Below are 23,684 nucleotides of genomic sequence, written 5' to 3'. Positions count from 1 at the left end.
CCAGGAAAATTTACCATAAAATATGGCGTAAATACTTATATTGGTGCGAATACAAGAGTTACTCATGGAGTAAGGTTAGGATTCCTAGGATATTGTCTTTTCTACAAGAGGGTTTAGAAAAGGGTTTATCTGCTAGTTCGTTAAAGGGACAGATTTCAGCTCTGTCTATCCTTTTACACAAACGTCTGGCAGAAGTTCCAGACGTTCAGGCTTTTTGTCAGGCTTTGGCTAGGATTAAGCCTGTGTTTAAGACTGTTGCTCCGCCGTGGAGCTTAAACTTAGTTCTTAACGTTCTGCAAGGTGTTCCGTTTGAACCCCTTCATTCCATCGATATCAAGCTGTTATCTTGGAAAGTTCTGTTTTTAATGGCTATTTCCTCGGCTCGAAGAGTCTCTGAGTTATCTGCCTTACATTGTGATTCTCCTTATCTGATTTTTCATTCAGACAAGGTAGTTCTGCGTACTAAACCTGGGTTCTTACCTAAGGTAGTCACTAACAAGAATATCAATCAAAAGATTGTTGTTCCATCATTGTGCCCTAACCCTTCTTCAAAGAAGGAACGACTTTTGCACAATCTGGACGTCGTCCGTGCCCTGAAATTTTATTTGCAGGCAACTAAAGATTTTCGTCAAACTTCTTCCCTGTTTGTCGTTTATTCTGGATAGAGGAGAGGTCAAAAAGCTTCGGCTACCTCTCTCTCTTTTTGGCTTCGTAGCATAATACGTTTAGCCTATGAGACTGCTGGACAGCAGCCTCCTGAAAGGATTACAGCTCATTCTACTAGAGCTGTGGCTTCCACTTGGGCCTTTAAGAATGAGGCCTCTGTTGAACAGATTTCCAAGGCTGCAACTTGGTCTTCACTTCACACTTTTTCAAAATTTTACAAATTTGACACTTTTGCTTCTTCGGAGGCTGTTTTTGGGAGAAAGGTTCTACAGGCAGTGGTTCCTTCCGTGTAAAGATCCTGCCTGTCCCTCCCGTCATCCGTGTACTTTTAGCTTTGTTATTGGTATCCCATAAGTAATGGATGACCCGTGGACTGACTACACTTAACAGGAGAAAATATAATTTATGCTTACCTGATAAATTCATTTCTCCTGTAGTGTAGTCAGTCCACGGCCCGCCCTGTTTTTACGGCAGGTCTAAATTTTAATTAAACTCCAGTCACCACTGCACCCTATAGTTTCTCCTTTCTCGTATGGTTTCGGTCGAATGACTGGATATGACGTAGAGGGGAGGAGCTATATAGCAGCTCTGCTTGGGTGATCCTCTTGCACTTCCTGTTAGGGAGGAGATATAATCCCATAAGTAATGGATGACCCGTGGACTGACTACACTACAGGAGAAATTAATTTATCAGGTAAGCATAAATTATATTTTTTCTCATTAAGAAGTATATTTTTCATATTACCCAGTGGTTCGCTATCAACTAATTAATTAAAATAAATAAAAAAAATGAACAAATAGTGGAATTAAAATGTTGCATCATTTTACTATTCACAAATGAGCACTTCTAAATGAGTGTTCGTGGATGCTGTACATTTCTATAGAATATAACGTTAAATATTTAATCTTTTATCTCAGTTAAGTAGCACTTTCCCAATAACAAAGGACACACTTAACAAACCTAACGTTCCATGCCTTAGTCTTGTGCTCCTAGCAGTTACAATGTCTAACACTTTTAAACATAACTAAATGAAAAGGAAAAAGTTTGTAAGAGACTATTATATTGGAGCAAAAGAGAGGGAATATACTGAATTAAAGATTTTGTATCCCTATGCTTTCTGTTGCACAAGGACACACAAAACAAAGAAGGGAATGAAAAAAAGTGCTACAGATAATGCTGGGATATATCTGTATTTAGCATTTTGCAACTCAGATAGCAAAACTTTACACCCAATCCTATGATCTATACATGTGCAACCCTCCCATAGAGGCATAAGAACTATGCACAGTTTGATACAAGACCAAACCACTGCAAATTCTTTATGCACTATAGAGGACTCTGCAACCTAAAGTTATCTAAAAATTAAAAGAGGAAAGTTGTACAAATTGATACTTCCTTCCACCCTGTCCTACGCTACTGTTTGACAATTAGACTAATTAAGGTAAATTATAGTAAAAAAACCCATAATTTATGCTTACCTGATAAATTTATTTCTCTTGTAGTGTGTTCAGTCCACGGGTCATCCATTACTTATGGGATATATTCTCCTTCCCAACAGGAAGTTGCAAGAGGATCACCCAAGCAGAGCTGCTATATAGCTCCTCCCCTCACATGTCATATCCAGTCATTCGACCGAAACAAGACGAGAAAGGAGAAACTATAGGGTGCAGTGGTGACTTGAGTTATAATTTAAAATTTAGAACCTGCCTCAAAAAAGACAGGGCGGGCCGTGGACTAAACACACTACAAGAGAAATAAATTTATCAGGTAAGCATAAATTATGTTTTCTCTTGTTAAGTGTGTTCAGTCCACGGGTCATCCATTACTTATGGGATACCAATACCAAAGCTAAAGTACACGGATGATGGGAGGGACAAGGCAGGAACGTTAAACAGAAGGAACCACTGCCTGTAGAACCTTTCTCCCAAAAACAGCCTCCGAAGAAGCAAAAGTATCAAATTTGGAAAATTTGGAAAAAGTATGAAGTGAAGACCAAGTTGCAGCCTTGCAAATCTGTTCAACAGAGGCCTCATTCTTAAAGGCCCAAGTGGAAGCCACAGCTCTAGTGGAATGAGCTGTAATTCGTTCAGGAGGCTGCTGACCAGCAGTCTCATAGGCTAAACGTATTATGCTACGAAGCCAAAAAGTGAGAGAGGTAGCCGAAGCCTTTTGACCTCTCCTCTGTCCAGAGTAAACGACAAACAAAGAAGAAGTTTGCCGAAAATCTTTAGTTGCCTGTAAGTAAAACTTCAGGGCACGGACTACGTCTAGATTATGCAAAAGACGTTGCTTCTTTGAAGAAGGATTAGGACATAATGATGGAACAATAATCTCATGATTGATATTCTTGTTAGAAACATCCTTAGGTAAAAACCCAGGTTTAGTACGCAGGACTACCTTGTCTGAATGAAAGATCAGATAAGGGGAATCACAATGTAAGGCAGATAACTCAGAGACTCTTCGAGCCGAGGAAATAGCCATCAAAAACAGAACTTTCCAAGATAAAAGTTTAATATCAATGGAATGAAGGGGTTCAAACGGAACACCCTGCAGAACTTTAAGAACCAAGTTTAAGCTCCAAGGAGGAGCAACAGTTTTAAATACAGGTTTAATTCTAGCCAAAGCCTCACAAAAAGCCTGGACGTCTGGATTGTCTGCCAGACGCTTGTGTAAAAGAATAGCAGAAATATGTCCCTTTAGTGAACTAGCGGATAAGCCATTTTCTAAACCCTCTTGTAGAAAGGACAATATCCTAGGAATCCTAACCTTACTCCATGAGTAACTCTTGGATTCACACCAATATAAATATTTACGCCATATCTTATGGTAAATTTTTCTGGTAACAGGTTTCCGAGCCTGTATTAATGTATCAATAACCGAATCCGAAAACCCACGCTTTGATAGTATCAAGCGTTCAATTTCCAAGCAGTCAGCCTCAGAGAAATTAGGTTTGGATGGTTGAAAGGACCCTGAATTAGAAGGTCCTGCCTCAGGGGTAGAGACCATGGTGGACAGGACGACATGTCCACTAGGTCTGCATACCAGGTCCTGCGTGGCCACGCAGGCGCTATCAGAATCATCGATGCTCTCTCCTGTTTGATCCTGGCAATCAGTCGAGGTAGCAACGGAAAACAGAATTTATGTTTACCTGATAAATTACTTTCTCCAACGGTGTGTCCGGTCCACGGCGTCATCCTTACTTGTGGGATATTCTCTTCCCCAACAGGAAATGGCAAAGAGCCCAGCAAAGCTGGTCACATGATCCCTCCTAGGCTCCGCCTACCCCAGTCATTCGACCGACGTTAAGGAGGAATATTTGCATAGGAGAAACCATATGGTACCGTGGTGACTGTAGTTAAAGAAAATAAATTATCAGACCTGATTAAAAAAAAAACCAGGGCGGGCCGTGGACCGGACACACCGTTGGAGAAAGTAATTTATAAGGTAAACAAAAAATATGTTTTCTCCAACATAGGTGTGTCCGGTCCACGGCGTCATCCTTACTTGTGGGAACCAATACCAAAGCTTTAGGACACGGATGAAGGGAGGGAGCAAATCAGGTCACCTAAATGGAAGGCACCACGGCTTGCAAAACCTTTCTCCCAAAAATAGCCTCAGAAGAAGCAAAAGTATCAAACTTGTAAAATTTGGTAAAAGTGTGCAGTGAAGACCAAGTCGCTGCCCTACATATCTGATCAACAGAAGCCTCGTTCTTGAAGGCCCATGTGGAAGCCACAGCCCTAGTGGAATGAGCCGTGATTCTTTCGGGAGGCTGCCGTCCGGCAGTCTCGTAAGCCAATCTGATGATGCTTTTAATCCAAAAAGAGAGAGAGGTAGAAGTTGCTTTTTGACCTCTCCTTTTACCAGAATAAACAACAAACAAGGAAGATGTTTGTCTAAAATCCTTTGTAGCATCTAAATAGAATTTTAGAGCGCGAACAACATCCAAATTGTGCAACAAACGTTCCTTCTTTGAAACTGGTTTCGGACACAGAGAAGGTACGATAATCTCCTGGTTAATGTTTTTGTTAGAAACAACTTTTGGAAGAAAACCAGGTTTAGTACGTAAAACCACCTTATCTGCATGGAACACCAGATAAGGAGGAGAACACTGCAGAGCAGATAATTCTGAAACTCTTCTAGCAGAAGAAATTGCAACTAAAAACAAAACTTTCCAAGATAATAACTTAATATCAACGGAATGCAAGGGTTCAAACGGAACCCCCTGAAGAACTGAAAGAACTAAATTGAGACTCCAAGGAGGAGTCAAAGGTTTGTAAACAGGCTTAATTCTAACCAGAGCCTGAACAAAGGCTTGAACATCTGGCACAGCGGCCAGCTTTTTGTGAAGTAACACAGACAAGGCAGAAATCTGTCCCTTCAGGGAACTTGCAGATAATCCTTTTTCCAATCCTTCTTGAAGGAAGGATAGAATCCTAGGAATCTTAACCTTGTCCCAAGGGAATCCTTTAGATTCACACCAACAGATATATTGGTTAAACACTAAAAAACTCTAAGCCATCTCCGTGGAGATGTTGCCTGTACAACGGTAAAGAGAATGACTGGGGTAGGCGGAGCCTAGGAGGGATCATGTGACCAGCTTTGCTGGGCTCTTTGCCATTTCCTGTTGGGGAAGAGAATATCCCACAAGTAAGGATGACGCCGTGGACCGGACACACCTATGTTGGAGAAAAGGTGGAAACACATAAGCTATGTTGAAAAGCCAAGGGGCTGCTAGTGCATCTACCAGCACCGCTCCCGGGTCCCTGGACCTGGAACCGTAACAAGGAAGCTTGGCATTCTGGCGAGATGCCAAGAGATCCAGATCCGGTTTGCCCCAACGATGAATCAGTTGAGCAAATACCTCCGGGTGAAGTTCCCACTCCCCCGGATGAAAAGTCTGGCGACTTAGAAAATCCGCCTCCCAGTTCTCCACGCCTGGGATGTAGATCGCTGACAGGTGGCAAGAGTGAGACTCTGCCCAGCGAATTATCTTCGAGACTTCCAACATCGCTAGGGAACTCCTGGTTCCCCCTTGATGATTGATGTAAGCCACAGTCGTGATGTTGTCCGACTGAAATCTGATGAACCTCAGTTTTGCTAACTGAGGCCAAGCTAGAAGAGCATTGAATATTGCTCTTAATTCTAGGATGTTTATTGGGAGGAGTTTCTCCTCCTGAGTCCACGATCCCTGAGCCTTCAGGGAATTCCAGACTGCTCCCCAGCCTAGTAGGCTGGCATCAGTTGTTACAATCGTCCAATCTGGTCTGCGAAAGGTCATTCCTTTTGACAGATGAACCCGAGACAACCACCAGAGAAGAGAATCTCTGGTCTCCTGGTCTAGATTTAGCAAAGGGGACAGATCTGAGTAATCCCCGTTCCATTGACTTAGCATGCATAGTTGCAGCGGTCTGAGATGCAGGCGCGCAAATGGCACTATGTCCATGGCCGCGACCATTAAGCAGATTACTTCCATGCACTGAGCTACTGATGGGCTTGGAATGGAGTGAAGGACACGGCAAGCATTGAGAATCTTTGATAACCTGGACTCCGTCAGGTAAATCTTCATCTCTACAGAATCTATAAGAGTCCCTAGAAAAGGAACCCTTGTGAGTGGTAACAGAGAACTCTTTTCCACGTTCACTTTACATCCATGCGACCTCAGAAATGCTAGAACTATCTCTGTATGAGACTTTGCATTTTGAAAACTTGACGCTTGTATCAGAATGTCGTCTAGGTACGGAGCCACCGCTATGCCTCGTGGTCTTAGTACCGCCAGAAGTGAGCCCAGAACCCTTAGGAATTTGTTTAAGATTTTTAAGTCTAAGATTGGTCTGAATGTTCCCTCTTTTTTGGGAACCACAAACAGATTTGAGTAAAACCCTTGACCTTGTTCCGTTCGCGGAACTGGGTGGATCACTCCCATCACTAAGAGGTCTTGTACACATTGTAGAAATGCCTCTTTCTTTACTAGGTTTGTTGATAACCTTGACAGATGAAACCTCCCTTGTGGAGGAAAAGTTTTGAAATCCAGAAGGTATCCCTGAGATACAATCTCCAACGTCCAGGGATCCTGTACATCTCTTGCCCAAGCCTGGGCGAAGAGAGAAAGTCTGCCCCCCACTAGATCCGTCTCCGGAGAGGGGGCCCTGTCTTCATGCTGTCTTAGGGGCGGAAGTAGGCTTTCTGGCCTGCTTGCCCTTGTTCCATGACTGACTGGTTGCCTTTCCAACCCTGTCTGTAACAAGCAGTAGTTCCTTCCTGTTTTGGAGCGGAGGAAGTTGATGCTGCTCCTGCCTTGAAGTTACAAAAGGCACGAAAATTAGACTGTTTGGCCTTTGATTTGGCCCTGTCCTGAGGAAAGGTGTGGCCCTTACCTCCCGTAATGTCAGCAATAATTTCCTTCAAGCCGGGCCCGAATAAGGTCTGCCCTTTGAAGTGAATGTTAAGTAGTTTAGACTTAGAAGTTACATCTGCTGACCAGGATTTAAGCCATAGCGCCCTACGCGTCTGTATGGCGAATCCGGAATTTTTAGCCGTAAGTTTGGTTAAATGCACTACGGCATCTGAAACAAACGCATTAGCTAGTTTAAGCGTTCTAACTTTGCTCAAAGTCTCATCCAATGGTGCTGTGCGAATCGCCTCTTCCAGAGACTCAAACCAGAATGCCGCTGCAGCCGTGACAGGCGCAATGCATGCAAGAGGCTGCAATATAAAACCTTGTTGAACAAACATTTTCTTAAGGTAACCCTCTAATTTTTTTATCCATTGGATCTGAGAAAGCACAGCTATCCTCCACCGGGATAGTGGTACGCTTGGCTAAAGTAGAAACTGCTCCCTCCACCTTAGGGACCGTCTGCCATAAGTCTCGTGTGGTGGCGTCTATAGGGAACATTTTTCTAAATATCGGAGGAGGGGAAAAAGGCACACCGGGTCTATCCCACTCCTTACTAATAATTTCTGTAAGCCTTTTTGGTATAGGAAAAACGTCAGTACACACCGGTACCGCATAGTATCTATCCAACCTACATAATTTCTCTGGGATTGCCACCGTGTCGCAATCATTCAGAGCCGCTAACACCTCCCCTAGTAACACACGGAGGTTCTCAAGCTTAAATTTAAAATTTGAAATTTCTGAATCCGGTCTCCCCGGATCAGAACCGTCACCGACAGAATGAAGCTCACCGTCCTCATGTTCTGCAAATTGTGACGCAGTATCAGACATGGCTCTCGTGTCATCAGCGCGCTCTGTCCTTAACCCAGAGCTATTGCGCTTGCCTCTTAATTCGGGCATATTGTATAATACTTCTTTCATAACATTAGCCATATCATGTAAAGTGATTTGTAAGGGCCTTGATGTACTTGGCGCCTCAATCTTACGCATCTCCCGAGCGGGAGACGAAGGTACTGACACGTGAGGAGAGTTAGACGGCATAACTTCCCCCTTGTCGTCTGGTGATAATTTCTTTATCGGTACAGATTGACTTTTATTCAAAGTAATATCAGTACAATTGGTACACATATTTCTATTGGGCTCCACATCGGCTTTTGAACACAATGAACAAGCAGATACCTCTGTATCAGACATGTCTAAACAGACTTAGCAATGAAGCTAGCAAGCTTGGAAATCACTCTCAATAAGTTTACAAGCAATTATAAAAAACGCTGCAGCGCTTTTAAAAACACAGTTGAATTACAAAGAAAACTAATTCAGTTATAGTCAAACAATTCTTAACGAGAAGTGTATTAATTAGCAGAGGATTGCACCCCGTTAGCAAAAGGATGATTAACCCCTCATTACCCAAAAACGGATATCAAATTAAGATTTAACGCTTTAATCACAGTCAAACACACTGTCACAGATCTGCTGTGACTGATTACCTCCCTCAAAAACGAATTTTGCAGACCCCTGAGCTCTCTAGAGACGTCCTGGATCAAGGAGGAAGAAACAGAAAGACTGTGCTAGAATTTTAACTGCGCAACAAGGTCCCTCCCACTCATATTACAACAGTGGGAGACCTGATATAACGGTTTCTATGCCGAAAAATACGTTAGCCATGTGTAAAAAAATCATGCCCAAAAGATTTATCACCAAAGTACCTCACAAAACGAATAACATGCCAGTAAACGTTTTAAAAACAAAATTTTCAATGTCATGTAAAGTTATCACTAAGCCTGCTACCAGTCGCTTCCACTGCAGATAAGGCTTAAACATTATTTCAGTATTAACAGTATTTTCTCAGTCAAATTCTAGTCCCTAGAAAATAACTCAACTGCGCATACATTTATCAGCCTGATACCAGTCGCTACTACTGCATTTAAGGCTGTACTTACATCATATGGGTAACAGCAGTAATTTCTTAGTCAATTCCATTCCCAGAAAATAATGTACTGCACATACCTCATTTGCGGGGGACCCCGCATGCTATTCTCCTCTTTCTGAAGTTACCCTACTCCTCAGAATGTCGAGAACAGCCAGCGGATCTTAGTTACGTCTGCAAAGATCATAGAAAAACGCAGGCAGATTCTTCTCCAAATACTGCCTGAGATACAAAAAAACGGCACACTCTGGTGTCATTTTAAAATAACAAACTTTTGATTGAAGAATAATTAAGTAAAACTCCAACTCCTCTCGCGACCTCCTTCTTTGTTGAGGGTTGCAAGAGAATGACTGGGTATGACATGTGAGGGGAGGAGCTATATAGCAGCTCTGCTTGGGTGATCCTCTTGCAACTTCCTGTTGGGAAGGATAATATATCCCATAAGTAATGGATGACCCGTGGACTGAACACACTTAACAAGAGAAATTATCTCTCTTAATTCGTTAGAGCATGCAATTTTAGCACTAGCGACCCTGCAATGCTAGGAGTTTAAAAGGACCCGAAACCTAAAATATTTCTTTCAGACACAGGATACATCATTAAAAAAAAGTTTCCTTGTTTAGGGTTCTAGGTAGGCAGTGTGCTTGTTTCTGGAGCACTACATGACAGTAAACACTGCTGCCATGCAGTACATTTGCACGTGTATAACATTATTAAATGCGCAAGACCGCATGCTCCTGAGCCTACCTACCTGCTATTCAACAAAAGACACCAAGAGAACAAAAATTGTTTGTTTTTTCCTTCAAATTTTTAACTCTATTTGAATCACAAAATATTTTTTGGGGGGTTTCACGTCCCTTTAAGGCTCTAACTACTCCAGCAGTGCACTACAGCACCCAAGTGAACTTTGTGGGGCTTAAACAAATATAAACAATGTAATATTAGCACTAGTGATTGTGCAATACTAATTTACTACAGCATCTTCTTTTTGCACTAGAATGACCCTTTAATAGAACTATAGAAGGAACTTAGCAAATAAGGAAATATATCCCTATAATTTCTAAATTATTAGAAAAGAGTATAATTAGCTTAGTTTAGTAATGACATATTAGTTACCCCATTTATGTTTTGTCTTTTTTTTTTTTTTTTTTAAATAAAGCTTATCAGATTTGTTCTCTTTTCAGTCCATTATCAGATCAAAGCAATGAATTATGTAGTAGATTGCACACACAGACATTATCATGCAGAACAAGCCAAGACTAGAACTTATGTGTGGATGTTTCTTTTGTTCCAATTAGTCTGACACCCCTTTAAAATCCAAACGTATTCTAAATTGCTGCAGAGATTTCTTCTTTTTATCACAAATAGGCAAATCCAGGTTTTCTAATGAACTAAAAGAACATGTTAAGCTGTGTTTATGATTGGTTAAGACCATATAAAATTCCCTTTTCGACAGCTTATTAACATTTTAATCATTTGGAGGCCACACGTTACCTCTGAATAGCATGAGAAGGAAAGATGAATCCTGAGCAAGAGACAGCCGTAGGACAGGGTCAGCATATACAATCTTTCTTAAAATTGTCACACATGGAAAAACAACGCAGTCTAAAACCTAAAGAAAGGGATAAAAAAGGAAAGGGAAAAAAACTAACAGTTAAAGGACCAGTCAGCACTGTAGATTTGAATAATCAACAAAGAAGACAATGCAATAGCACTTAGTCTGAACTTCAAATTAATAGTACAGTTTTGTTAAATAAATTGAAAAGTTCTGTATTTCCACTCCTCCTGTAGCATGTGACAGCAATCATCCAATTATGAATGCATATACGTATATGCTGTGAATTCTTGCACATGCTCAGTAGGAGCTGGTCACTCAAAAGTGTAAATATAAAAAACTGTGCACATTTTGTTAATGGAAGTAAATTGGAAAGTTGTTTAAAATTGCATGTTCTATCAGAATGATGAAGTTTAATTTTGACTTGACTGTCCCTTTAAAGTTACACTCAAAGCAGTAGAATTACATAATTACCAAGTGCATAATAAAAAGACAATGATTTAACACCTACTCTGATTTTTACATAAGCAGTAGATTTTTTTCTGACAATTTTTTTCTCCCTATTTCCAGCCCCCTGTATCATGTTACAGATATCGGCCAATCACAGACTAGTATAGGTATACCCTATGAGCTTGTGCACATGCTCAGTAAGATCTTGTTCCCCAAAAAGTGTGAATATAGAAAGACTGTGCAAAATTTGATAATGGAAGTAAATTGGAAAGTGTCTTAAAACTGCTCTTTCTGAATCATAAATGTTTATTTGACTTGAGTGCCCCTTTAAGTACAACTCTACATTCACATAAAAGTAGCTATTTTTTTAAGGAATTAAAAGGGATATGCAACTAAAAATTGTGATTCAGACAAAGCATAACATTTTAAAAAACAATGTCCAATTTATTTCTATTATCTAAATTGCATTGTTCCCATGATATTCTGTGTTAAAGATATACCTAGGCCCCTGGACCACTACATAGAAGCAAATAGTGCTGCAATTTCGGCTCTTGCAAATGGATTACATTACAAATCTGCTCCATTATAGTGCTCCAGTAATAATTTGGCTTCTAAGCTTACATACCTGCTTTTCAACAAAAGATACAAAAAGATGAAGAAAAATTGATAATAGAAGTAAATTAGAAAGTTGTTAATTGCCTGCTCTATCTGAATCATGAAAGAAAAAGGTTGGTTTTCATGTTCCTTTAAATAATCTATAAAGATTGTGCAGAAAGTGTATTGTTAATGGGCTCTACACTACAACACATAAGGAAACAAAAAGTGTACAAGCACTAAATAAAACTACTCTAAGCAAGTTACACTGTAGCACATTGCGTTTAAATCGAGGAAGCATCTTAGCGAGTATACTAACATTTCCGTTTTGGTGCACAAATTCATGTAAACAATGAATGATCTTTTCCACAAGTCCATTCTTTTTAACGACACTGTGCATTGTAATGTCTGAAAAACAAAAACAATTAGGACACACAAAGACATTGAGGCATTTGACAATATGTAAGATTATAGGGTACATATTTGGCTCATAAATTGGTAAAAAGAGATCAAATCTGCAAGAAAAAAACATAATTTATGTAAGAACTTACCTGATAAATTCATTTCTTTCATATTAACAAGAGTCCATGAGCTAGTGACGTATGGGATATACATTCCTACCAGGAGGGGCAAAGTTTCCCAAACCTTAAAATGCCTATAAATACACCCCTCACCACACCCACAAATCAGTTTAACGAATAGCCAAGAAGTGGGGTGATAAGAAAAAAGTGCGAAGCATATAAAATAAGGAATTGGAATAATTGTGCTTTATACAAAAAAATCATAACCACCACAAAAAAGGGTGGGCCTCATGGACTCTTGTTAATATGAAAGAAATGAATTTATCAGGTAAGTTCTTACATAAATTATGTTTTCTTTCATGTAATTAACAAGAGTCCATGAGCTAGTGACGTATGGGATAATGAATACCCAAGATGTGGATCTTTCCACACAAGAGTCACTAGAGAGGGAGGGATAAAATAAAGACAGCCAATTCCTGCTGAAAATAATCCACACCCAAAATAAAGTTTAATAAAAAACATAAGCAGAAGATTCAAACCGAAACCACTGCCTGAAGTACCTTTCTACCAAAAACTGCTTCAGAAGAAGAGAATACATCAAAATGGTAGAATTTAGTAAAAGTATGCAAAGAGGACCAAGTCGCTGCTTTGCAAATCTGATCAACTGAAGCTTCATTCCTAAACGCCCAGGAAGTAGAAACTGACCTAGTAGAATGAGCTGTAATCCTCTGAGGCGGAGTCTTACCCGAATTAACATAGGCAAGATGAATTAAAGATTTCAACCAGGATGCCAAAGAAATGGCAGAAGCTTTCTGGCCTTTTCTAGAACCAGAAAAGATGACAAATAGACTAGAAGTCTTTCGGAAAGATTTAGTAGCTTCAACATAATATTTCAAAGCTCTAACAACATCCAAAGAATGTAACGATTTCTCCTTAGAATTCTTAGGATTAGGACATAATGAAGGAACCACGATTTCTCTACTAATGTTGTTGGAATTCACAACCTTAGATAAAAATTCAAAAGAAGTTCGCAACACCGCCTTATCCTGATGAAAAATCAGAAAAGGAGACTCACAAGAAAGAGCAGATAATTCAGAAACTCTTCTGGCAGAAGAGATGGCCAAAAGGAACAAAACTTTCCAAGAAAGCAATTTAATGTCCAATGAATGCATAGGTTCAAACGGAGGAGCTTGAAGAGCTCCCAGAACCAAATTCAAACTCCATGGAGGAGAAATTGACTTAATGACAGGTTTTATACGAACCAAAGCTTGTACAAAACAATGAATATCAGGAAGAATAGCAATCTTTCTGTGAAAAAGAACAGAAAGAGCAGAGATTTGTCCTTTCAAGGAACTTGCGGACAAACCCTTATCTAAACCATCCTGAAGAAATTGTAATATTCTCGGAATTCTAAAAGAATACCAAGAAAAATGATGAGTAAGACACCAAGAAATATAAGTCTTCCAGACTCTATAATATATCTCTCTAGATACAGATTTACGAGCCTGTAACATAGTATCAATCACAGAGTCAGAGAAACCTCTTTGACTAAGAATCAAGCGTTCAATCTCCATACCTTTAAGTTTAAGGATTTCAGATCCGGATGGAAAAAAGGACCTTGCGACAGAAGGTCTGGTCTTAACGGAAGAGTCCATGGTTGGCAAGATGCCATCCGGACAAGATCCGCATACCAAAACCTGTGAGGCCATGCCGGAGCTATTAGCAGAACAAACGAGCATTCCCTCAGAATCTTGGAGATTACTCTTGGAAGAAGAACTAGAGGCGGAAAGATATAAGCAGGATGATACTTCCAAGGAAGTGATAATGCATCCACTGCCTCCGCCTGAGGATCCCGGGATCTGGACAGATACCTGGGAAGTTTCTTGTTTAGATGAGAGGCCATCAGATCTATCTCTGGAAGCCCCCACATTTGAACAATCTGAAGAAATACCTCTGGGTGAAGAGACCATTCGCCCGGATGCAACGTTTGGCGACTGAGATAATCCGCTTCCCAATTGTCTACACCTGGGATATGAACCGCAGAGATTAGACAGGAGCTGGATTCCGCCCAAACCAAAATTCGAGATACTTCTTTCATAGCCAGAGGACTGTGAGTCCCTCCTTGATGATTGATGTATGCCACAGTTGTGACATTGTCTGTCTGAAAACAAATGAACGATTCTCTCTTCAGAAGAGGCCAAAACTGAAGAGCTCTGAAAATTGCACGGAGTTCCAAAATATTGATCGGTAATCTCACCTCCTGAGATTCCCAAACTCCCTGTGCCGTCAGAGATCCCCACACAGCTCCCCAACCTGTGAGACTTGAATCTGTTGAAATTACAGTCCAGGTCGGAAGAACAAAAGAAGCCCCCTGAATTAAACGATGGTGATCTGTCCACCACGTTAGAGAGTGTCGAACAATCGGTTATAAAGATATTAATTGAGATATCTTCGTGTAATCCCTGCACCATTGGATCAGCATACAGAGCTGAAGAGGTCGCATGTGAAAACGAGCAAAGGGGATCGCGTCCGATGCAGCAGTCATAAGACCTAGAATTTCCATGCATAAGGCTACCGAAGGGAATGATTGTGACTGAAGGTTTCGACAAGCTGTAATCAATTTTAGACGTCTCTTGTCTGTTAAAGACAGAGTCATGGACACTGAATCTATCTGGAAACCCAGAAAGGTTACCCTTGTTTGAGGAATCAAAGAACTTTTTGGTAAATTGATCCTCCAACCATGATCTTGAAGAAACAACACAAGTCGATTCGTATGAGACTCTGCTAAATGTAAAGACTGAGCAAGTACCAAGATATCGTCCAAATAAGGAAATACCACAATACCCTGTTCTCTGATTACAGACAGAAGGGCACCGAGAATCTTTGTGAAAATTCTTGGAGCTGTAGCAAGGCCAAACGGTAGAGCCACAAATTGGTAATGCTTGTCTAGAAAAGAGAATCTCAGGAACTGAAAATGATCTGGATGAATCGGAATATGCAGATATGCATCCTGTAAATCTATTGTGGACATATAATTCCCTTGCTGAACAAAAGGCAATATAGTCCTTACAGTTACCATCTTGAACGTTGGTATCCTTACATAACGATTCAATAATTTTAGATCCAGAACTGGTCTGAAGGAATTCTCCTTCTTTGGTACAATGAAGAGATTTGAATAAAACCCCATCCCCTGTTCCGGAACTGGAACTGGCATAATTACTCCAGCCAACTCTAGATCTGAAACACAATTCAGAAATGCTTGAGCTTTCACTGGATTTACTGGGACACGGGAAAGAAAAAATCTCTTTGCAGGAGGTCTCATCTTGAAACCAATTCTGTACCCTTCTGAAACAATGCTCTGAATCCAAAGATTGTGAACAGAATTGATCCAAATTTCTTTGAAAAAACGTAACCTGCCCCCTACCAGCTGAACTGGAATGAGGGCCGTACCTTCATGTGAACTTAGAAGCAGGCTTTGCCTTTCTAGCAGGCTTGGATTTATTCCAGACTGGAGATGGTTTCCAAACTGAAACTGCTCCTGAGGACGAAGGATCAGGCTTTTGTTCTTTGTTGAAACGAAAGGAACGAAAACGATTGTTAGCCCTGTTTTTACCTTTAGATTTTTTATCCTGTGGTAAAAAAGTTCCTTTCCCACCAGTAACAGTTGAAATAATAGAATCCAACTGAGAACCAAATAATTTGTTTCCCTGGAAAGAAATGGAAAGTAGAGTTGATTTAGAAGCCATATCAGCATTCCAAGTCTTAAGCCATAAAGCTCTTCTGGCTAAGATAGCTAGAGACATAAACCTAACATCGACTCTAATAATATCAAAAATGGCATCACAGATAAAATTATTAGCATGCTGAAGAAGAATAATAATATCATGAGAATCACGATTTGCTACTTGTTGCGCTAGGGTTTCCAACCAAAAAGTTGAAGCTGCAGCAACATCAGCCAATGATATAGCAGGTCTAAGAAGATTACCTGAACACAGATAAGCTTTTCTTAGAAAGGATTCAATTTTTCTATCTAAAGGATCCTTAAACGAGGTACCATCTGACGTAGGAATGGTAGTACGTTTAGCAAGGGTAGAAATAGCCCCATCAACTTTAGGGATTTTGTCCCAAAATTCTAACCTGTCAGGCGGAACAGGATATAATTGCTTAAAACGTTTAGAAGGAGTAAATGAATTACCCAATGTATCCCATTCTTTGGAAATCACTGCAGAAATAGCATTAGGAACAGGAAAAACTTCTGGAATAACCGCAGGAGCTTTAAAAACCTTATCCAAACGTATAGAATTAGTATCAAGAGGACTAGAATCCTCTATTTCTAAAGCAATTAGTACTTCTTTAAGTAAAGAGCGAATAAATTCCATCTTAAATAAATATGAAGATTTATCAGCATCAATCTCTGAGATAGAATCCTCTGAACCAGAAGAGTCCAAAGAATCAGAATGATGGTGTTCATTTAAAAATTCATCTGTAGAGAGAGAAGATTTAAAAGACTTTTTACGTTTACTAGAAGGAGAAATAACAGACAAAGCCTTCTTTATGGATTCAGAAACAAAATCTCTTATGTTATCAGGAACATTCTGCACCTTAGATGTTGAGGGAACTGCAACAGGCAATGGTACATTACTAAAGGAAATATTATCTGCTTTAACAAGTTTGTCATGACAATTATTACAAACAACAGCTGGAGGAATAGCTACCAAAAATTTACAGCAGATACACTTAGCTTTGGTAGATCCAGCAGGCAGTGATTTTCCTGTAGTATCTTCTGGCTCAGATGCAACGTGAGACATCTTGCAATATGTAAGAGAAAAAACAACATATAAAGCAAAATAGATCAAATTCCTTATAAGACAGTTTCAGGAATGGGAAAGAATGCCAAATATCAAGCTTCTAGCAACCAGAAGCAAATGAAAAATGAGACTGAAATAATGTGGAGACAAAAGCGACGCCCATATTTTTTAGCGCCAAATAAGACGCCCACATTATTTGGCGCCTAAATGCTTTTGGCGCCAAAAATGACGCCACATCCGGAACGCCGACATTTTTGGCGCAAAATAACGTCAAAAAAATGACGTAACTTCCGGCGACACGTATGACGCCGGAAACGGAAAAGAATTTTTGCGCCAAAAAAGTCCGCGCCAAGAATGACGCAATAAAATGAAGCATTTTCAGCCCCCGCGAGCCTAACAGCCCACAGGGAAAAAAGTCAAATTTTTGAGGTAAGAAAAATATGATAATTCAATGCATAATCCCAAATATGAAACTGACTGTCTGAAAATAAGGAAAGTTGAACATTCTGAGTCAAGGCAAATAAATGTTTGAATACATATATTTAGAACTTTATAAATAAAGTGCCCAACCATAGCTTAGAGTGTCACAGAAAATAAGACTTACTTACCCCAGGACACTCATCTACATGTTTGTAGAAAGCCAAACCAGTACTGAAACGAGAATCAGTAGAGGTAATGGTAAATATAAGAGTATATCGTCGATCTGAAAAGGGAGGTAAGAGATGAATCTCTACGACCGATAACAGAGAACCTTATGAAATAGACCCCGTAGAAGGAGATCACTGCATTCAATAGGCAATACTCTCTTCACATCCCTCTGACATTCACTGCACGCTGAGAGGAAAACCGGGCTCCAACTTGCTGCGGAGCGCATATCAACGTAGAATCTAGCACAAACTTACTTCACCACCTCCCTTGGAGGCAAAGTTTGTAAAACTGATTTGTGGGTGTGGTGAGGGGTGTATTTATAGGCATTTTAAGGTTTGGGAAACTTTGCCCCTCCTGGTAGGAATGTATATCCCATACGTCACTAGCTCATGGACTCTTGTTAATTACATGAAAGAAATAAGGTACATACAGTTGATAAAAGTTCTAATTCATTAGAGCTTGCTTATATGTATGTGTTTAATCCTTACAAAGTGGTTAAACACACAGTTAAAGTGTGTTCCAGAGTGCCGTTGCAATGTCAATGCAGAGATGACTTGCACCCCTGATTGGCCATGTTCAGCTCTCGACTAAGTGCATTTCCTGTGTGGAGCATACTTATATATGTAAGTTATAAGTTTAACCCCATTGCTAAACACATAAGTGTAAGCATTAGTGCTAAATAAAATCCATAACATCATTTTCTTATTGCATCTTTATGTTGGGTTTGTTACACATTACTCCTTGGAAGACTGTCCTCTTTATCAGGTAAACAAACATAATCTAAACTAATAACCAACTGTAGCGTAGAACTAAAAAAAATGCAACGCAAAATTTCAAGTGTACAGTATTATTAGTTGATATAAGCTGGAAAAATATTTATCATTTATTTAAATAAAATGCAGTTACAATTAACATACCTTGCATGATAACTACAAGTTGTTCAGCAGCAGATTTCCGCAAAGCTAAGTCCACTGTTTCAGAGGTAAAAATGCCTGACACTTTACTGACAGTGTCTACCTATAAATTAAGAGTAGACTATAGTTCGAATATTTACTATATACACACACACACAACTGTAACAAACAATTAATATCTCAAATACAGATTAAAGAGTTAATTAAAAAAAAAGTATTAAAAAGGTATTAACTTGCCTTGATACAAAATACTTAAATAAAGAGCTTGACAAACAGAACATTTTTGATGTTTCAAGTGAATGCAAAGTTGAATAAATGAGTTCCCAGTTTTTAAAAATACTATTAAAAACAGGGGCACTTTCATTCATTAAACTTTACATTGCAGCTTTTTTTTTTCTATAGGAAACAGAGACTGACAATCCTCCGCTCGCAGCTCCTCTGTACTTACCACAGCAATGACGAAAACGGCTTACTCCAATTATGGCGTGCACCCTGAGGCATCCAGATCGTGAGGCCACGCAACGATTGGAGGAAGCCCATTTCATCATCGATATGTTAAGTACAGCATGAGAAGCGGGCGGAAGATCCACGGTCTGGGTTTCCTACAGAAAAAGGTAAGTATTAAAAAAAGATAACACTTCAATATCAATGTTAAAGAATGAAAGTGCCCCTGTTTTATATAGTATTTTTAAAAACCGGGCACTCATTCATTAAAATTTGCATTCACTTTAACCTTAAAATAGTATCCCTGCAAGCTGCTGATCCAAAAGGTAGAACTTTTTTCACTTTCTGCAATTAGTTTTTTTGTTTTATTTTAAGTGAAAATGTTTCTACAGGTCATTTTTAAATAAAATTAAATTTAAAAATTAGGCAGTTACAATAAAGCACCAGTTGAATTGTAATGTGTTGGTTAAGTGGAGAAAAAAAAATCAAATTTAAAGTTTTATAATATAGTGCAGTAGTTGAATATTGCATTGCAAATTAACTGCAGACAAAAAAAAATATCTTGGTCTAACATAGAAATGTAGTAATAAAAAGGTGCATTGCTTATAAGAATGACAGAAATCAGTTTTGCAGACTGGGGTTGAAAAAATCCCTGAGAGTTAGTCAACAATCAATGCACTGCAACATATTTGACTGTTCACTTCAAACAGCACTTTGCTCTGCATGCACTGTGTTTTGTAAAATATATACAGTGCAACAAGAGCACAGCTCGGTTTGAAGAGAACAGTCTAATGTGAAACAATACAGCAAAGTTAAAGAGCTAACAATTTATGCAGACATGCATTATCTGCGATGACATCTCAGATCACAGTATTTACTGACTTGGGGTTTCTGATTACTTGGTCAAGCCACAGGCTGACTTTGAGCCTGAAGTTCTAATACGTTCTGAAAAACACAATTTATGCTTACCTGATAAATTTATTTCTCTTGTGGTGTATCCAGTACATGGATCATCCATTACTTGTGGGATATTCTCCTTCCCAACACGAAGTTGCAAGAGGACACCCACAGCAGAGCTGTTATATAGCTCCTCCCCTAACTGCCATATCCAGTCATTCGACCAAAACAAGCCGAGAAAGGAGAAACCATAGGGTGCAGTGGTGACTGTAGTTTAATCTAAAATTTTGACCTGCCTTAAAATGACAGGGCGGGCCGTGGACTGGATACACCACAAGAGAAATTAATTTATCAGGTAAGCATAAATTGTGTTTTCTCTTGTAAGGTGTATCCAGTCCACGGATCATCCATTACTTGTGGGATACCAATACCAAAGCTAAAGTACACGGATGAAGGGAGGGACAATGCAGATACTTAGACGGAAGGTACCACTGCCTGTAAAACCTTTCTCCCAAAAATAGCCTCCGAAGAAGCAAAAGTATCAAATTTGTAGAATATTGAAAAAGTATGAAGCGAAGACCAAGATGACGACTTGCAAATCTGTTCAACAGAAGCCTCATTTTTAAAGGCCCAAGTGGCAGCCACAGCACTAGTAGAATGAGCTGTAATCCTTTCAGGAGGTTGCTGTCCAGCAGTCTCATAGGCTAAGCGGATTATGTTTCTTAGCCAAAAAGAAAGAGAGGTTGCCGAAGCCTTTTGACCTCTTCTCTGTCCAGAGTAAACAACAAACAAAGCAGATGTTTGACGAAAATCTTTAGTAGCTTGTAAGTAAAACTTTAAAGCACAAACCACGTCCAGATTATGTAAAAGACGTTCCTTCTTTGAAGAAGGATTAGGACACAATGATGGAACAACAATCTCTTGATTGATATTCTTATTAGATACCACCTTAGGTAAAAACCCAGGTTTGGTACGCAAAACTACCTTATCTGCATGGAAGATCAGATAAGGAGAATCACATTGTAAAGCAGATAACTCGGAGACTCTACGAGCCGAGGAAATAGCCATCAAAAAAAGAACTTTCCAAGATAAAAGCTTGATATCTATGGAATGAAGAGGCTCAAACGGAACCCCTTGAAGAACTTTAAGAACCAAATTTAAGCTCCATGAGGGAGCAACAGGTTTAAACACAGGCTTGATTCTAACCAACGCCTGACAAAACGCCTGAACGTCTGGAACATCCGCCAGACGCTTGTGCAAAAGAATAGACAGTGCAGAGATCTGTCCCTTCAAAGAACTAGCTGATAAACCTTTCTCCAAACCCTCTTGGAGAAAAGATAATATCCTGGGAATCCTAACCTTACTCCATGAGTAACTCTTGGATTCACACCAATAAAGATATTTACGCCGTATCTTATGGTAGATTTTCCTGGTAACAGGCTTTCGTGCCTGTATTAAGGTATCAATGACAGACTCGGAGAAGCCACGCTTTGATAAAATCAAGCGTTCAATCTCCATGCAGTCAGTCTCAGAGAAATTAGATTTGGATGATTGAAAGGACCTTGAAGTAGAAGGTCTCGTCTCAAAGGCAGAGTCCAAGGTGGAAAGGATGACATGTCCACTAGGTCTGCATACCAGGTCCTGCGTGGCCACGCAGGCGCTATCAAAATCACCGATACTCTCTCCTGCTTGATTTTGGCAATCAGTCGAGGGAGCAGAGGAAACGGTGGAAACACGTAAGCCAGGTTGAAAGACCAAGGCGCTGCTAGAGCATCTATCAGCGTCGCTTCCGGGTCCCTGGACCTGGATCCGTAATAAGGAAGCTTGGTGTTCTGGCGAGACGCCACGAGATCCAGTTCTGGTTTGCCCCAACGATGAATCAATTGAGCAAACACCTCCGGATGGAGTTCCCACTCCCCCGGATGAAAAGTCTGACGACTTAGAAAATCCGCCTCCCAGTTCTCTACACCTGGGATATGGATCGCTGATAGGTGGCAAGAGTGTTTCTCTGCCCAGCAAATTATTTTGGAGACTTCCAACATCGCTAAGGAACTCCTTGTCCCCCCTTGATGGTTGATGTAAGCCACAGTCGTGATGTTTTCCGACTGAAATCTGATGAACCTCAGGGTTGTTAACTGAGGCCAAGCCTGAAGAGCATTGAATATTGCCCTCAATTACAGAATATTTATTGGGAGGAGTTTCTCCTCCTGAGTCCACGATCCCTGAGCCTTCAGGGAGTTCCAGACTGCACCCCAACCTAGAAGGCTGGCATCTGTTGTTACAATTGTCCAATCTGGCCTGCGAAAGGTCATACCTTTGGACAGATGGACCCGAGATAGCCACCAGAGAAGAGAATCTCTGGTCTCTTGATCCAGATTTAGTAAAGGTGACAAATCTGTGTAATCCCCATTCCACTGACTGAGCATGCATAATTGCAGCGGTCTGAGATGTAGGCGCGCAAACGGAACTATGTCCATTGCCGCTACCATTAAGCCGATTACCTCCATGCACTAAGCCACCGAAGGGCGCGGAATAGAGTGGAGAACACGGCAAGAATTTAGAAGTTTTGATAACCTGGACTCCGACAGGTAAATTTTCATCTTTACAGAATCTATCAGAGTCCCTAGGAAGGAGACTCTTGTGAGTGGGGACAGAGAACTCTTCTCCTCGTTCACTTTCCACCCGTGCGACCTCAGAAATGCCAGAACTATGTCCGTATGGGACTTGGCAATTTGGAAGTTTGACGCCTGTATCAGGATGTCCTCTAAATAAGGGGCCACTGCTATGCCCCGTGGCCTTAGAACCGCCAGAAGCGACCCCAGAACCTTTATAAAAATACTTGGGGCTGTAGCTAACCCGAAGGGAAGAGCCACAAACTGGTAATGCCTGTCTAGAAAGGCAAACCTTAGGAACCGATGATGATCTTTGTGTATTGGAATGTGAAGGTAAGCATCCTTTAGATCCACCGTAGTCATATATTGACCCTCCTGGATCATAGGTAGGATGGTCCGAATAGTTTCCATTTTGAATGATGGAACTCTGAGGAATTTGTTTAAGATCTTTAGATCTAAGATTGGTCTGAAGGTTCCCTCTTTTTTGGGAACCACAAACAGATTTGAGTAAAATCCCTGTCCCTGTTCCTCCTTTGGAACTGGATGGATCACTCCCATAACTAGGAGGTCTTGCACACAGTGTAAGAATGCCTCTTTCTTTATCTGGTTGACAGATAATCGTGAAGGGTGAAATCTCCCTTGTGGAGGAGAAGCCTTGAAGTCCAGAAGATACCCCTGAGATATAATCACCAACGCCCAGGGATCCTGAACATCTCTTGCCCACGCCTGGGCGAAGAGAGAAAGTCTGCCCCCTACTAGATCCGTTACCGGATAGGGGGCCGTTCCTTCATGCTGTCTTAGAGGCAGCAGCAGGCTTTTTGGCCTGCTTGCCTTTGTTACAGGACTGGTTAGGTTTCCAGGCCGTCTTGGACTGAGCAAAAGTTCCCTCTTGTTTTGTAGCAGAGGAAGTTGATGCTGCATTTGCCTTGAAGTTTCGAAAGGCATGAAAATTAGACTGTTTGGCCCTTGATTTGGACCTGTCCTGAGGAAGGGCATGACCTTTACCTCCAGTAATGTCAGCAATAATTTCCTTCAAACCAGGCCCGAATAGGGTCTGCCCCTTGACGGGAATGTTAAGTAGTTTAGACTTTTAAGTCACGTCAGCTGACCAAGATTTAAGCCATAGCGCCCTACGCGCCTGGATGGCAAATCCAGAATTCTTAGCCGTTAGTTTAGTCAAATGAACAATGGCATCAGAAACAAAAGAATTAGCTAGCTTAAGTGCTCTAAGCTTGTTAAGTATGTCCTCCAAT

General features: G+C 40.5%; 1 protein-coding gene across 1 annotated transcript in view; it reads right to left on the bottom strand.

The window, feature by feature from the left end:
• The window catches only part of RTTN (rotatin), a 1,186,344-nt gene that overhangs the window by 720,238 nt on the left and 442,422 nt on the right, over positions 1–23,684 (bottom strand). The window contains exons 20-22 of the mRNA XM_053714873.1: positions 18,482–18,581; positions 11,907–11,995; positions 10,483–10,600 (exon numbers count right to left, since the gene is read on the bottom strand). Coding sequence (XP_053570848.1) covers positions 10,483–10,600; positions 11,907–11,995; positions 18,482–18,581 — 307 coding nt within the window. The remainder of the gene's footprint in view (positions 1–10,482; positions 10,601–11,906; positions 11,996–18,481; positions 18,582–23,684) is intronic.

Source organism: Bombina bombina, chromosome 5, assembly GCF_027579735.1.
Source record: "Bombina bombina isolate aBomBom1 chromosome 5, aBomBom1.pri, whole genome shotgun sequence".
NCBI classification, from domain to species: Eukaryota; Metazoa; Chordata; class Amphibia; order Anura; family Bombinatoridae; genus Bombina; species Bombina bombina.
Note: the sequence above shows the minus strand (reverse complement) of the source record. Positions and strands in the feature narration are given on the sequence as shown.